The 15,706-nt window shown below is 35.3% G+C and overlaps 1 protein-coding gene across 1 annotated transcript in view; it reads right to left on the minus strand.

The window, feature by feature from the left end:
• Positions 1 to 15,706, minus strand: part of TRHDE (thyrotropin-releasing hormone degrading enzyme) — a 789,161-nt gene that overhangs the window by 310,902 nt on the left and 462,553 nt on the right. The window contains 1 exon segment of the mRNA XM_006882565.1: positions 10,390 to 10,527. Within this exon segment, the coding sequence (XP_006882627.1) occupies positions 10,390 to 10,527 (138 nt within the window).

The raw sequence follows: 15,706 nt of genomic DNA on the forward strand, positions 1-15,706 counted from the left end.
TCCATCCTGATGCTACTGATCGGTCCAGTGGTGAGAATCTTTGTCTTCTTGACATTGATCCTCAGTCCATACTGAAGGCTGCAGTCCTTGACCCTCTGTAGTAAGTGCATGAGGTCCTCCTCAGTTTCAGCGAGCAGGGTTGTGTCATCTGCATAACGCAGATTGTTGATAGATCGTCCACCTGCTGGAGGGTGGAGCTGGGAAATAAGTGGGTCAAGGCACTGGTCTAAGGGCAGACAGGGACTACACTGTGACTAATGGTTAACTTCACAATGAAGGATTTATCTTTCACTACTCCACAAATTGCAGTCTGTCAGATACTCCTCTAAATCTACACATTCAGATTAAGACAGACTAGGAAGAAGGATTGGCCATCCACTTCTGAAATAGCAGGCCTCTAAAAACCCTATGTGTTTTTATGGTAGAGACAAAAAATCTTTTTGACAAATAGAATAGGAGATAGCTGTGATCAAGGATGACGAGAGAGCCAGAAGACTCTGTAATTTATAACCAGGATTTGACATGTTGTCTGTCTACTTATTTGCTGTTTTTATAAAAGCTACTGTACTGCTTAAGTCTATTTTTTAACCAGTAAAGGGGGCTAAAAACATTATCACATTTCACAAAAAGCTGTGCGCAGAGTAAATTATCATTAAATAATAGATATGAGTTGCTATTACAGTGAGATTATTGTCATCATTGCACATATTTTTAAGTCTACTGTTGGCTACATCTGCCCTGAAAGAAGGCATATTTTTTTCCCTACAGAAAGAATCAATTTTGAATGCAGAAGTGATATATTTACTTTCCACATATTTACTGTGGCTTGGATGACATGTTGGTATTGACTGGAAATCTAGCATTCCATAAGACAGATTCTGAAATGGCCAGGTGGCCTTTTAATCCTTATCTATATAATGAAAGATAATTTATATTTTCTTCTCTCATATTAAAAAAAATTTCTAAAATGTTAAGTGTAGAATGTATTGGAAGAACACTGCAATCTATACTGACTTTGGATGTATGTGAGCTCTCTATGACACACTAGGAATTCTTATTTTACTGTGCACATTTTCCTATGACTCTATGCAATTGTATTTTGGTCTCTAAAATACGGTAACACAGATATAAGAACTACCGAAACATGTTTATGTTTTTAAAGTATCCTTTTTAAATTAGTTTAAGATATTTTGAAATCTGTGCCTCACTTCCAAGCTTACATCAAGCCTTTCTAACTTAGTATCTTATGTAAATTTAATGAGCATTCTCTCATTCTCATCATCCAGGTCATTGGGTCATTGATTCTTATTTCCCTTTGTGCTTTTAGAGCATGAGACAGTCTCAATCCATCTTTCCCAGTCTTTCCTGTCTATGGAAAGTATTTTCCTGTTTCTACTGCACTTTTATCTTTTAATTTATTTCTTTTCACCCCTAAATGACTATTGAAATGCAAAATTTATTTCACAAAATTTAACTTGTTTGGCCAGACACAGCTTTACTTCTCCTTCTATTTTTAGAATATGTAAAATGTAATTATAGTGGTTCGTTATTATTAAAAAAAATACTTATCTCAGGAATTCTTACCTTGTACTCCCTATGTCTTCAAAGACACTCAATTTTATGTTTCAAAGCTACAAAAATAAGTATCTGTTTTACTGGCTCCTATTATTCTTAAACTTCTCTAACTTTGTAATAAATGCCTATATAAAAATTATTTAAGGCATATTTAAATTACTATTCAAAAAGAATAACAAAACCAGAAGGGGAATAATAAGAATAATTACTAAGGAAATAATTAAAAGAGATTATACCCTGGCAGAATTGATGTAATGAGGAGTTGTTTACTGGTAGAGGTTAATTGGATTAGTAACAGAATCTCCAAAAATAAGATTTAGGCAACTGAGTGACAAAACTGCATTAAGTGACTATGATACATTGAGAAGAAAAGCAAAGCAAAATAAATCGTAGACTCTATAAAAATCTCTGAAATCTCCAGCTCTGTCATATTAATTACATCATCTACAACACCTACAGAATTAGTCTTTCTACAATATAAATCTAGTTATGTTCCCCCCTTGCTTTAAACCCTTCATTTGTTATAATGATCTTTCAAAATCAAAGGAGAAACATAGATATCCTCAGGTACTTTACAGCAGAAAAAAATTATCATCATATCATCACGACAAGAAATGCTAAAGAAGTGCTTAAGATAGGTACCAAATTATATTAAAGAAACAAAGACACAGAGAACAGAAAAAAATTTGTAAACATGAAATATTTTCTTATAATTTCAATCTCTTCACAACATGATTGACTAACAATAATACATTGCAAAGTTTTAAAAACAAATAAAGGAAATATATGGAAAAAATAGCAAAATGGCAATAAAAATAGAATTGACTATTACAAGGTTATTATGCTATATATATTGTGTGTGACTCATAGTAATTTTACAAACAATAGATCTGAACCCTGTCCTATCCTATGCCATCTTCATACTTCCTGACACACTAGAGCCCATTGTGGCAATCACTATGTCAATCCATCAGGTTAAAGGTTTTCCTCTCCTTTGCCAACCCTCCAACCATCCAAGCATCATGTCCCTCTCCAAGGGATGCCTTACATCAGAACCTGCCTGAATTCTGTGAGGTGAAGCCTCATCATCCTTGCATTCAAAGAGCATTCCGGTTGCACCCTCACCAAGGCATATCTGTTTGTTCTTTTGGAAGTCAATGGAATATTCAGTGCTCAAAGGAATCAATTATTCTACTGTCATCACTATTTATTGTCCAACTCTCAAATGCATAGCAAGTGACTGGAAAGAAAAGGCCTGAATGACATCAAACTGTCCTCAAACTGACATCATTACTCCTCAATCATTTGGAGAGGTTCCTATTGCAGACTTTCCCAATGCAATGTGTCTGGATCTTCTACAATGCTTCAAGTCCTCCTCACTTTCAGTAAGTAGGTTGTTTCATCAATAATACAAGTTATTGATTAGTCTCCCTCCAATCATGATGCCACATTCTTCTTCATAGAATCCAGCTTCTCAAATAATTTTTTCAGCAAACAGACTAAATAGACATGCAGAGAGAACGCAACCCTGACACACACCCTTCTTAATTTTAAAATATGCAGAGTTCCCCTACTCTGTTTACCCAACAGCTTCCCTGTCCAGGTACAGGTTTTCTCGTGGTCACAATGAAGTGTTCTGTGAGTCCCATTATCCACAATTCAGCCACAAGTTGGTACAATCCACACAGTTAAATACCTTTTCAGAGTTAACAAAGCACAGACAGACATTCTTCTGGTATTCTTTGCTATTATCCAGGATCCATTTGAAGTCAGCAATGATATCCCTTGTGCCATGGCCTCTTTTAAATCTTATTTGAACTTATGGCCTTTCCCTACCTATGTACAGCTCTAGACATTTTTTGTTTGTTTGTTTTGTTTTAGTCCAATATTCCATGAGTGTTCATTTTTTAAATATTTTTATATAACTTTTTATTTCATACTGGTTTACTAACAAAGTTCATATACATTGTTTTTCATACCATATTCTAGGCGTATTTGAATGATCTTCAGTATTATTCTGCTTGCATGTGATACTAATGATATTATTCAATAGTTTTCACATTATGTTGGATCACCTTTCTGGGGAATTAGAACAAATATGGACCTCTTCCAATCTGGTAGCCAGACAGCTGTCTTTTAAATTTCATGACATAGATTGGTGTGTGCATATAAGGCTGCATCTGTTAACTGAAACAAGTCAATTGGTATCTTATCAATTCTTGGGGCCTTATATTTGCCAATGTCTTCAATGCAGTTTCCACTCCCTCCTTCATTTTTAATGCTTTCTGGATCATTCATTATATTGCCCATAGCATCTTTCAATTTTGTGACTTGAGGCTTAAATTTATTTTTTAGTTCTCTCAGCTTGAGAAATGCAGAACTAGTTCTTCCCTTTATATTCTCCAATTCCAGCTCTCTGCACATTCCGATATAATACTCTCAAGCTGGCCTGTGAAATCTTCGGTTTAGCTCTTTTACTTTGGCATGTTCTCCCTTTGTTTTGGCTTCTCGATGCTCTACTACAATTGTTAGCCTCTCGAACAGCCATTTTTCTTTCTCCTCAGTTTTTTGTAATGATACTTTGCTTTCTTCATGGATGATATTAAGGATACCACAAGCCTCATGAGGCAGTATAGTATCAAGTGGTATAGTCCATAGTGAATAACACAGCTAATCTAGAGGTGATGCCTCTTTGGTGGTTAGAATTTGTGAGGGAGAAAGATAAGTAATTCTTCCCAGGTGATTTACAGCCTCTGAAAACCTCCTGGATGGTCAAGTATAAGTCAGTTGTATTCTATGTCAATTACTTTAATTTTTTTTTGTACTTTTTGGTATCAGAGAAATTATAAAACAAAGTAATATATTTAATACATTAAAAAACAGATAAAACAAAAACCACAAAAATGAAATTAAATCTTAAACTAAAAGAAAGGAAAATGAGGAATAAATGATATAAGAACCATTAAATTAAGATCAAACAAACCATTAATGTCCAATATAAGTGCTTTGATACCAAAAGTTAAAGAGAGACATTGGCAAAATGGAGGTAATAACAAAACTCCAATATATTCTAATATAGATTTCTGATATAAAGATTCAAATACACAAGAAGTAAAAAGAAAACAAAACACAACATGTGCCAACAATTAAAAAAAGGATATTAAATCCATCAACCGCTCCAAAAGAGAAAGGTGGGCAATATCCTGCCATACAATTTCTTCATCTTTAACTTTTGTGGTTGTTGCTTATATTTGAATATTAGTTATATTAACAAGTCTTCCTTGTACAGATATGGACAATTATCACTGCAATTACAGATAGATCTTAAAATATTTTTTTATATTATGAATTCAACATCATTCCTCTTTGTTATTCCCAGCATAACAGTTCATATTATTGTCTGATGAAAAGTGGCCATCTCAGTTCACTAATGTCTAGGATGTTGATTATTAAAAAATGGCAGCAAGAGCACATTCACAGGGAACTGCAAGAAATTCAAGTTGATTCAGAAAAGGTATAAGAAATATCATTGCTGATGTCAGATCGATCTTGGCTAAACACAGACAAAACCACAGGCATGGTTGCTTGTGTTTTATTTATTTTGCAAAGGCATTTGATAGCGTGAGTCATAACAAATTATTAACTGCTTTGAGAAGAGGATGAGTCCCAGAACACTTAGTAGTGCTAGTAAGAAATCTACACATAGGCAAAAATACAGTTGTCCAAACAAGACAAGGAATATTGCATGCTTTAAAATTAGGAAAGGGTTGTACCCTTTCTCTATACCTATTCAATACTGGGTAATTAATTCAAGATACTGATCTATATGAAGAAGAATGTGACATCAGGATTGGTAGAACACTCGTAAACAACCTATATTATGCAGATGGCACAATCTTGCTTGAAAAAAAATGAAGATATTTGAAAAGCCAGGTGCGTAAGATCAAAGGATATAGTATCAAGACGGATCATATTTCAACATGAAGAAAAGAAAAATGCTTACCCCATGGACTCATAGGCACGTTATAATAGAAGAGAAAAGAGAAAAGCTGTCATGGGTTTAATTTTCCTTGGATCTGTAATCAATATCCCTGGCAGTAGCAGTCAAGATATCAAAAGACATGTTGTACTAGGGCCTCTTCAAAATGCTAACAAACAGTTGCATTTGTTTAAACATAAATAGCTCTCTCTTGGAGAGAGTGAAACCAAGTTTCTCCTAAGAGGCTGCAATTTTGAAGCTCTATCTCACATACTTTGGGCACATGGCCAGACGGGACAGGTCTTTGCAGGACATCATGCTCAGAAGGGTCAAGGGACAGCACAAGAGAGGAAGACCCCAGATGAGATAGATTGATACAAGAACTGGGGCAGTGAAGGTAGATGGGTTGAAATCAGTGAAATCAACTCAGGACTGGGCAGGCTTCAGAGCTGTTGTCCATAGGATCACTATGAGTCACAGGTGACTCAACGGCACATAAGAACACAACAAAGACATGTATCTGATTCAAGCCATGGCATTTCTAATTGTTATCTATGCATGTGAATAAGGATTACAGAAGAAATAATGATGCCTTTGAGTTGTGGTGTTGGATGAATATCAGAATATCCCATGAACTGTCAAAGAATAAAGATGCATGTTGGAGAAGAAAAAGCCAGAATTCTCTGTGGAGGCAAGGATGGTGACACTTCATCTCACATATTTTGGGTATGGTTCTAGGAGAGGCTATTCTTTGGAGAGGACATCCTGCTTGGAAAGGTAAAAAGACAATGAAGGAGAGGAAGATTTCCAACCAGGTGGATTGACATAGTTATTGCAGCAATGGGCTTAAGTGTGTCAGAGATTGTGAGCTTGGCACAAAAGAGTACAGAGTACATATCTGTTTTTCCTAGAGTCACTATGAGTCGTACTTGACTTAAAGACATCTGACAACAACAATACATTCTAAAGTTTGCCAATGACTAAATGACTAAAGGAAACAAAAGGAGTGATGTTTTTCAATTATCATGTTAGAGCAGAGTATTGAATATCCCACAAACTTTCAAAAGCAAACAAGTCTGTTTTGGGAGAAGCACAACCAAACTGCTCCTTACAAGCAAGTACAGTGAAACTTTGTGTCAGGTAGTTTGGGCGTTTTGTCAGGTAGGGCTGGTCTTCAGAAAAACACACTATGCTGGAAAAACTGAGGGTCAGCAAAAGGAGAGAAGACTCTCAACAAGATGGACTGACACAGTGACTGCAGCAGTGAGCTTGAGCATATCACATTGTGAGGGTGGTAAAGTATCTTTCTGAACTGGTTTTCATACTGTCACTATGAGTAGCAGTCAAGTTGGCTCAGTGCACCTAACAACAACAGATACAGTATATTAACCAATAGACGTTGACTGTCAAAAGAACAAATATGTCTTGGAGAAGGTGCAGTCCGAATGCTTCTTGGAGGCAAGGATAGTGAAGCTTTGTCTCATATACTGTGCCTGTTTCTTTTATTTATGGATCACTGAGTGAGCATAACCTATAGTGACTGTATGAACAGTAAATCTGAACTCTGTTCTATCCTGTGCCATCATCACACTTCCTGATGCATTAGAACCTATTGCTGCATTTACTGTGTTCATCTGCCCGGTTGAGGGTCTTCCTCTCTTTTGTTGAACTTCCACCCCCATTCCAAGTAGGGCGGCCCTTTTTAAAGAACAGCCTCTCCTGGGGGCTTGTCACTAGGAAATTCTATTTCTTGGAGAAAGATGTCTTGCTTGGAAAGGTGAAGGGATAGCAAAGGAAAGGGAGACCCTTAACAAGGTGGACTGGCACAGTGACTGCAGCAATGGGCTTGAGTGTGTCAGAAATTGTGATGATGACACAGCATGGAGTTTAGATTTGTTGTTCATGAGGTCGCTGTGAGTCATACTCACTCAGATCATCTAACAACAACAGCAACCAACAGTCAACAAAATCATGAGCCACAAAATAAGCTTCAAAAACTTTACGAATATTTAACTGATGCAAAATACATTCACTCTAACAGTAGAAATCCATTAGGCCCGAATGACAGAATGTTCTCTACAAACTATCTAAATATTACAAAACTAAAAATACATTTCTAATTGGTCTAGTGGTATAGAATTACACTATCAACCCAAAGGCATGCAGTTCAAATCCACTGCAGGGTTAGGGTTAGGGTTAGGGTTAGGGTTAGGGTTAGAAAGATAGACAATCAACTCCCATGTTATTTAAAGCCTCTGAAAACCCCCTGGAGGGTCTGCTATGAATCAGTCCTGATTCTATAGCATACAAGTTTTCTATCAAATAATGAATTACATAAAATTTTTAAATCTGTAAGTTTTTAAAAGAAATGAAAATGAAAACTCAGTGTATTAAAATGTTTGAGATGACACCAAAGCTATGCATGTTATTGTTGATGCTATTATTGTTATGTACCATTGAGTCAATTATGGCGCATAGCAACCTATGAACAACAGATCTGAACCTTGTCCTATCTTGTCTCATCTTCATGATCTCTCACATTCTCCAGCCCAAGGGAGCCATCGCTGTGTCAGTTCATCTCATTGAAAGTCTTTCTGTCTTTTGCTGTCCCTCCACCATTCCAAGTACAATGACACTTTCCAAAGAATAGCAGCATCATAATAGAGAAAAGACTGAAATTATCAATGATTTAGTCTTACTGGGATTCAAAATCACAATCCTTTAAACCAGTAGTCAGAAAATCAAAACGCATGCTATGATGGGAAGCTATACATAGGGTAAAGTTTACATGCTAAGTGCCTAAATTACTGATTAAAGGCCTCATATTAATCAGTTATCAGTATAAGAAAATTTAAAAAGAAGAAATAAAATCCAAAATGACATCTTAAAAATGAGAACTCTTGGACAGAAAATCAATGAAATAAGAGAGAAAAATAAATGCTTTGTTTTGTGGGGAGATGAGTGTATGTATGTGGTTTTGCTTTGTTTTTAGCAAATTTATATAATTAATAAACTTCCTAAAAATCAGGAAATAGGGACATAACAGACCTTAACAAACATTACCATTATCTGAAATAAAATTTTGGCATAATTAAAATGGAAAGGTTGTCAATATCATTGATCACTGAAATTGTTTGGTATAATCAAGTCTACTTAATGGCACCTAACAACAATAACCACCTACGTCTATAAACCATTAAAACATACACATTATTAAGTGAATGTAATGGATGGAAGTTTAGAAAGAGATTTTTGTTAACACAATCCACACCTCAATATTTTATAGCATAAAGATTAACTGTTGATTATTGAGATAGTCACTGCCTGAGTGTAAAAACCAAATATTAAAACTAAAACACCAAGGACTTGTGATTAATCCTTCTTTAAATGCATTTTATTCATTACGTATATTGTTATAGAACTAATTTAATATTGCTAATATTACAATAAACTAGAAAAAATTAAATAGTAAATACCAATCTCAATGAATACAAGAATGATACAAAAAGTATTGATGCCTTTGCACTGTGGTGCTGGAGAAGAGTCTTGAACATACCATGGACCACCAAGAAAACACATAGGTCTGTCTTGAAGAGAGTGAAACCAAGTTTCTCCTTGGAGGCTAGGATTTTAAAGCTCTATCTTACATATTTTGGGCATGTAGCCAGAAGGGACTGATCCTTGGAGAGGCACATCATGCTTGGAAAGGTGGAGGAACAGGGCAGGAGAGGAAGAATCTGGATAAGATGGATTGATATAGTAACTAGGGCAATGGAGGTAGATGTGTCCCAGTCAGTGAGACTGGCTCAGGACAGGGCAGGCTTCAGAGCTGTTGGACATAGAGGCATTATGAGTTGCAGGTGACTTGACAGCACCTAACAATAACATATATTTTAGAAATAAGTAGCTATTAAATGGTAAGCACAATTTCACGTTAAAAGTATAAAAGAGAGATACATGCTTTGTAAGCAAACCAATAAAAAAAAGAGAAAAATTATTTTTAAAATCCTTAATCTAATCCATGTAACAATGGAAAAATAAATTATATAAAATGTTCTATTCATATGTTTACTTATTGGTCCCAAACTAAAAAGAAATCCACTGTAATGGAGTTAATTTAAATTCATTGGAACCCTCTAAGACAGAGCAGAACTGTTCCGATGCATTTCCAAAGTTGGAAATCTTTATGGAAGCAGACTACCTCCTCTTCATCCCAGTGATTGGACTGGTGGATTCAAATCACTAACTTTTTGGCTAGCATCTGGGAGCTTAACTACGTAACACCAGAATTCCTCAGTTATGTTTCTGAAGTTTTTAATGTCATTCAAGGTTTCACCTTTAAACATTTATTTATGATATTTATTTCCAGGAAAGGTATTTAAATTCTAAAATTATTAATAATTATTAATGGTTTATAAAATCCATATATCATGCATTACCTATACCCATTTGCATTACTTAATCAAAATAAGTATATAATTGGTGATAAAGAATTCTCACTTGCTAGCAAGTTCTCTTATTAATAATAATACAAGGTGTTATTTACATAACACCATTTTTGCAGCAACTTTATAATGAATCTAGAAACATTTCTTCATTAATAGTCTCTATAGTTCTATGCATTATTTTGTGAACCATCATGTGTTTTACTAATTAATATATAAAGCAAAAACTTTATAAAATGGTATAAAAATAGTGATTGTGTGTGTTTTATAAATTCTAACTCAGTCTAGTTCTTTTTGCTTGGAAGAGTAACAATACACTCAGCATGAGATAAATTGGCTCCCCTGGATAGTGAAATACCCATCTACTACTTGGTTTTTATCTATTCCCACCTTTTTATATGCAATCCAGTCAAACACTCTGTCAATATCTGTTGCACGCAGCACCTCCTGTGATACTGGATGGGAACTGGCCAAGCCATCAAGCAGCATCACTTCATGTAGAACATCCGTCAGAAACCTCTGCTTTTCCTGGAATATAGTAGATATAGAAAAACCATAGGTTATTGATGCTTATGACAGAATGTACGTGACAGGATCAAAGTGTATGTCACTTAATAGATGAAGCTCATCAGTCTTATACAACAAGATTCAACTCTAAAGAGAATCTAGTAAATAAAACACCTTTTAAGTTACTCTAAAATGTAGGCAGTTGATTTGCACAGAACTTGAAACAAAATCAATGAACTTCAATAGGCTCTAAATAGATAAAAATAGTTGACTCGGCTTTAATCATGGTTAAAGCAAATTTGGACAGTGGGCACATAATGAAAGTGAGTACAATGCAGGTTTCTTTCTATGTCCTATAATAATAAGGTGACTATTCAAGACACTAAGTAATTTTTTAGGTAAATCCAATACAAGGCAAAATTTCAGGACCAAAGCACGATTTTATACCCATTATCTCTTGTACTACTTGAGCAGCTCCTTCTTCCCTATCGTCTCCCTTTCTTCTCGCCTCATCCTTTTTCTTCTTTTCTCCACCACCTCTCTCTTTCTCTTTCTCTCACACATAATGAAGACATCACTGACACCAACTTTATTGCTGGATACATATTTGAAAACAATACAAAAACATAAAGTATAAAACCATGCACTTTAGACAGACACAATCACAGACTTCTGTACATTATTGAACCATCAGCATGCGCTTCATTGAAAGTCAGATGTTCTGTAGGAAATTAGTAGAAAAGTAACATTTCCATAGCAGTTTTCCCCCCATATTATGATTTTTAGTAGAACTTCCAAATTGCTTTTCAAAACTATTATGCTTATTTAATCTCCTACCATTTCTCTGTGATATTGTTCTTTACTTTTTTAAAGTGTGATTTTAGTAAAAATTTAGAGAAAAGATGGGTTTCATTCATTCGTTGATAGCAAATTTTCTCCTAACACTTCTTCAAATTATTTATGATGTATGTCTTATTTCACATTATTTATTGTCATACATATAATGTCTAAGCATTCATTCCTTTCTGATAATCCTTCTCTTCTCCTATTCTACTGTAGTGTTCATTATCTATCCATTCTTTCTCTCTCCTCTTTCCTGTATCCAACCTTTTTTCAGCAGTTGCCTTATGCAGTGTTGCAACTGGATGACAGAAGAAGAACTGATGCCTTAGATTTACGTTGGAAAAGAGTACTGAACAAACTATGGACTGCCAAGAGAACAATCAAGTGTGTCCTAGAGAGGGTAAAACCAAGTTGTTCCTTAGAGGCAAGAATTATGAAACTCATGTCTCATATACTGCAAGCATGTTACCAGGATGGGTTAGTTCTTGGAAAAGTGCATCATGCTTTGAAGGGTAGAAGTTCGGCACAAAAGAGGAAAGTGCTGGATGAGACAGATTCACATAGTGACTGTGGCAATGAGGTCAGGGTGTCAGAGTCAGTGAGGCTGGCTCACAAAAGGAGACTAGCTCAGAGCCATTGAGTCTTTATCAGCCACACTTGATTCGACAGCACATAACAACAGCGTGACTGACTTATTTTTTGGTAAGTCAGAACCAATGCACAGCTGACACACCAGTGTTTTGTTCTGGTTTTTTTTATTGGCTATACATCGTATTTGAGGAGATTGTCCATCTTTCTCCCTCAAAGTTACTGGTGAATTTGAGCCAGCAAAGCAAAGTAAGTTCTGGACAACTCTGAATGGACAGTCATTAGAGCTGCAAAGTAGAATATATAAACACTTATGTTACTTCTCCAGGAAAGTTCTTTAATTAAGACACATTAAGAAAAACATAACAAGATATTGTGGTTTAAATTTTTAAGAATGAAAATATTGTATATGTATTTCTTATTTTAAATCTATTTAAAAAACCAAACAACTGAAGAAGGTGACTGAACTGTAGGCAGAATGATGTGTGATTTGTGGAGTTGGAGAAGAGTACTGCCAAAATAATAAATTTCAAGTTATAATTGTAGCTGGGAATTCTGGATTTCTGTTTTAAATAAATGGACATGTATTTTAAAGAGAACATATTTTAGAAAGAACATATTTACAAAGGTGTACTTTATTGTTCATTGTTTTAAATCTTGCTTTAAAGAACAATTTGTTCAAAATAATTTACTTAAGGAGTTAACATGTCTAGTCAATAATTCAATTAGTCATCCAACTATGTAAACTTTATTTTCTAATAGCTTACTTTTTATAATCTATTGGATATACATGTAATTTAGTCATCCCTTTTTGGTAACTTCAGAGCAATGGACTGTTAAGTGTATCTTGGAGAAGTGCAACAAAGGGTCTCCTAGGAGGCAAGGAAGGTGAAACTTCATTTCACGTGTTCTGTGTATGTTGTAAGCAGAGCCCATTCTTTAAAAAAAAGATTTAATGCTGAAAAGTGGAGGATCAAAGAAAAAGAGGAAGACTTTCAACACGATGAACTGACACAGTGACTGTTCCAGTAAGTTTAAGCATTTGGAGACTGTGAGGATGGCACAAGACAGGCCAAGATTCCTATCAGTTGTTCACAGGGTCTCTGTGAGTGGTGTGCTCTGTCCAATCCTTCTTCCTAGTCTGTCTTATTTTGGATGCTTAGTTTCAGAATAATTTCTGCCGGATATGCATTTTACTGAAAGGAGCAGATGAAAGATAATTCCCCTTAGAGAAATAACAAATACATTCAGTGTCATCTCCCCTTCCACCCTGGAACATGTGTCTTGTCCCTTCCCTTCACTTGCTACATCTGCATTCCTTGAACCCTTTCCTGTCCCATTTAGCCCACCGCTCCACCTAGGCGTCCCTTGATATGATGGCTTAGGCCACAAGTCACTTCTATGATGTGTTGTGTTTCACGTTGCTGCTGGTCTCTCAAGCTAATGCCTTTCTAGCACTGAAGAGGATGTAAGTCCAAAACCCATGTAACAGCTTCAATGAAAGAATTTTTTTTTGTCCTGGGGAAAGGTTCTTGCCCCTGAGTTGCTCTACAACTGCTGTTTTGTGACTTAGTGTCTCTGATCTCCCTTTTGCACTACAACTACACTGCTGTCACAATATGATAATTTCTAAGCTGAGGGCTAGGTCTCCTCTAGATCTGGTATATTGGCCAGGACGGATTGGTTCTTGGAGAAGGCCATCATGCTCAGAAGGGAAGAGGAACAGCACAGGATAGGAATATCCAGATGAGATGGATTGATACAGTAACTGGGACTATGGGGGTAGGTATGTTAGAGTCAGTGAGACTGGCCCAGGACAGGGCAGGCTTCAGAACTGTTGTACCTAGGATCACTAGGAGTTACAGGTGACTTGATGACTCATAACAACAACAACTATGAGTGGTAGATGATGTAATGGCACATAACAACAACAAAAATATCAACAATAATATTTAAAGAATAAGAGAAAATTTATGTGCAAAAAATATGAAGGTTTTCATCTACTTTTCAACAGATGTCTAAACCTGTTATTTATGTAATTTTAAATGCACATTACAATTATTTGAAGTTGGAATAGAAGAAATTATGAAATGTGTAATTATACTTCAAACTTTTATTTATAAGGAGTAATAGCTAAAGGTAAGATTTCCATTCTGAAGATAAAATAGCATTCAATTCTTCAAAGAGTGATTACATGTTCCAGTGTCTGTAATTCAAACATCTAATCTAAAACTACTGAAAGAAGTGAGCTTAGAATAATCTTTCTTTGAATTGTAATAGTAACTGCTTAGTAAATATGTATGAATAAGAAAGTTTAGTAAACATCTTTGCTAAATGAATGTGTTTTATTGACACTAAATAAACAATTAATATAAAAATGCAATCTAAGGTGAATATTACAGAGAAAACTTAAATATATAAAGAAATATATGTTCTATATATTCTACTGCTGGATGTTTCTATATTAAAAGCAAAGTAAATCTTTATTGGGGAAGCAGAATTTTAATAGGCAGTGTTTAAATTTAATACAGCTAATTCATTAGTAAAAAAATCATCTACATTGTTTGGAAGAATTATATTATGTAATTGAGAAAAAAGCTTATGTGCATAAAGAGATTAAGGTGGGGGGGAGGGATCCTGGCAAGAGAATCCTTACAAAGCCCAAAAGACAGAAGACCTTAAACTATAAAAGAAGAAGAAGAAAACAATCTAGCCATGGCAAATCCAATTTAACAGAACTACAAAGGGTCTCTAGGAGAGAAGGTACTAATATTTTATAAATACCTATGTCACTTATAAAATAAGAAATTAGCTTGTCAATCTCTGACCAGAACCTTCATCATATTTAAGAACAACAACAACAAAGAAATCGCTATATATTGATTAATTGTCCACCATTTACCAAGGATTATGAAATTTTAAAAAATAAGTTAATCTGGAGTTTTGCACAATGATCTTTCTGGGACACTGGAGTCAGCATTAAGACACTTGAATTCTTTTTAGCAGAACAGAAGTTGAGGACTAATGGCACACTGAAGAAAATCAAGGAAGGCCCAAGACCATTGAAAACTTTCTTGTCCCCTATGTTATCTTCTAAGAGGAAGTTCTATAGGGACAAAGTATGGAAGTTTTTTCACAAACCGAGGCTGTTGTAAGCAATGTCTACTATCCAACTTACATAGCATTGTGTCAGGAAGATAAGCCTTGTGAGACAAAAGATGCCAGATACAGATTGCTCGGGAGAAATTTATTGGGGGAAAGAAGGAAATGATAAAAGTATCCATCCTAAAGTCCTCTTTATATTAAAGTTGTTAACTTGGGAAGAAGGAAAGAAATGTAAGTGGTAGATTGCTAAATGCTTAGTATCAACAACAATATTGAAAAGAAGCAAAAGTAATCATTAAAAATTCACTAGGCAGAAGATCACTGAGATTCTTCTGACTAAAAAAGTTATGCTACAAAAAGCTATTTTATGAACCAGGTAGGAACAAATACTCATTGATTCTCGGTGAACAAGAGAGAGGATAAGCAAGAGGCAAATCAGCACAGCTTAATAAACCTCTCTACCAAGGAAATTCTTCTAGGAAAAAAAGAGAAGATGAAACATAAGTCAGTCATCTGATAGTTCAGAGTAAGAGGTATACAGTCAAGAACACATAGTTTAAAAGACAACAAGTCGGGGAGCTCTGGTGGCCTAGTGGCAAGAAGCTGCACTGCAATCCCAGAGGAACACGGTTCGAATCCACCAGATGCTCTGCCGGAGAAGGAG

The sequence above is a fragment of the Elephantulus edwardii genome, unplaced genomic scaffold (genome assembly GCF_000299155.1).
Source record: "Elephantulus edwardii isolate Elephantulus edwardi_28Jun2011 unplaced genomic scaffold, EleEdw1.0 scaffold00021, whole genome shotgun sequence".
NCBI classification, from domain to species: Eukaryota; Metazoa; Chordata; class Mammalia; order Macroscelidea; family Macroscelididae; genus Elephantulus; species Elephantulus edwardii.